Source organism: Egretta garzetta, unplaced genomic scaffold, assembly GCF_000687185.1.
Source record: "Egretta garzetta isolate BGI_Z169 unplaced genomic scaffold, ASM68718v1 scaffold51, whole genome shotgun sequence".
Taxonomy (NCBI): Eukaryota; Metazoa; Chordata; class Aves; order Pelecaniformes; family Ardeidae; genus Egretta; species Egretta garzetta.
Window position 1 is genome coordinate 1,933,017 of NW_009258549.1, and position 1,079 is coordinate 1,934,095.

Sequence of the window (1,079 nt, forward strand, 5' to 3'; positions counted from 1 at the left end):
GGGAGAGGAAAGGGAGGGGGGGGTGGAGATCCAGAATCAAATACCTTCCAGGCAGCAGGTTCTCCATAATCCAGAATGGGTCATGACTTCCTCGTTCTTTTTGCTGGTTTCGTTCTCACTGACAGTTTTAGTCTTGCAAACCCCTCTGGAGTAAAGCCAGTAGTCGGTCCCCACAGCTATGGTCATCAGGCTGAAGGCAGCGAAAGCACCAACGGTGGTTAAAAGCATCTGAACACCTCTGTCAAAGAGCCCCATAATTCTTCATTATACAAATACCCAACCGCCTTCTGATTCTTGGGGTGTGTGTGTTTAATAAAATAAAAGAATAATAATTCCGACTAATAATATAATGGGTATATATAGAGAGATAGGTATCAAAAAAGGGAGGTAAGAAAGCCCACGGAAAAGAGTGTAAATTAGAAAGACCACACGGGAAGAGGCTTGCCTTTTAAATCGGAAACGTTCTGGTTGAAATATAAAAAAAGGAAAAAGGAAAAAGAAAAAAAAAAGGAGAGAAAAGAACCAAGAAAAACCAAACAAATAAAGAGAGAACCCCCCCCAAAACGAGACGCCTTAATCCCTTTTTCTAAAATTCTGGTCTCCAGTTTCCATATGTAATGGCTAATTTGGAGATGGCTTCCACAGTGAACAGGGGAGCAGCAGCAGCATCCTCAACACAATCTCTCATTATCTGGACCTAGACAGTTAGAGACTGTAAGAGCAGAGATGCAACCTTCGGTCTTCTTGCTTAGCTCTGCAGCCTGCGCCATGAAAATCCTTTTCCTTCCCAGTTATCTTCCTTGGGTTTTTATTATTATTTTTTTTTTTTTTAAATTTTTTCTTTTTTTTTTTTTTTTTTTTTTCTCCGTCCCCCGGCAGCGACGGTCGCTCCAATCCTCTCTCACTTTTTCTTGCTTGCTTCTCCTTCCTTTCGCCGGCTCCTACCACCAAGCCAGGCTGCCCAGTATACTGTAAGCCCTTGATTTCAGCTGAACAGGTGCCGAGGTCTTGCCTCCCATGGCTTTTCCGCACAGCCGCGGCGCTTGCTCCCGGCGGAGGTGGGCGAGGAGAGAGGGGGG

At 44.7% G+C, this 1,079-nt stretch overlaps 1 protein-coding gene across 1 annotated transcript in view; it reads right to left on the reverse strand.

The window, feature by feature from the left end:
• The window catches only part of CACNG2 (calcium voltage-gated channel auxiliary subunit gamma 2), a 53,565-nt gene extending 53,310 nt beyond the window's left edge, over nucleotides 1–255 (reverse strand). Inside the window, 1 exon segment of the mRNA XM_035903274.1 lies at nucleotides 45–255. Coding sequence (XP_035759167.1) covers nucleotides 45–255 — 211 coding nt within the window.
• Between the last annotated feature and the right edge of the window lie 824 nt (nucleotides 256–1,079).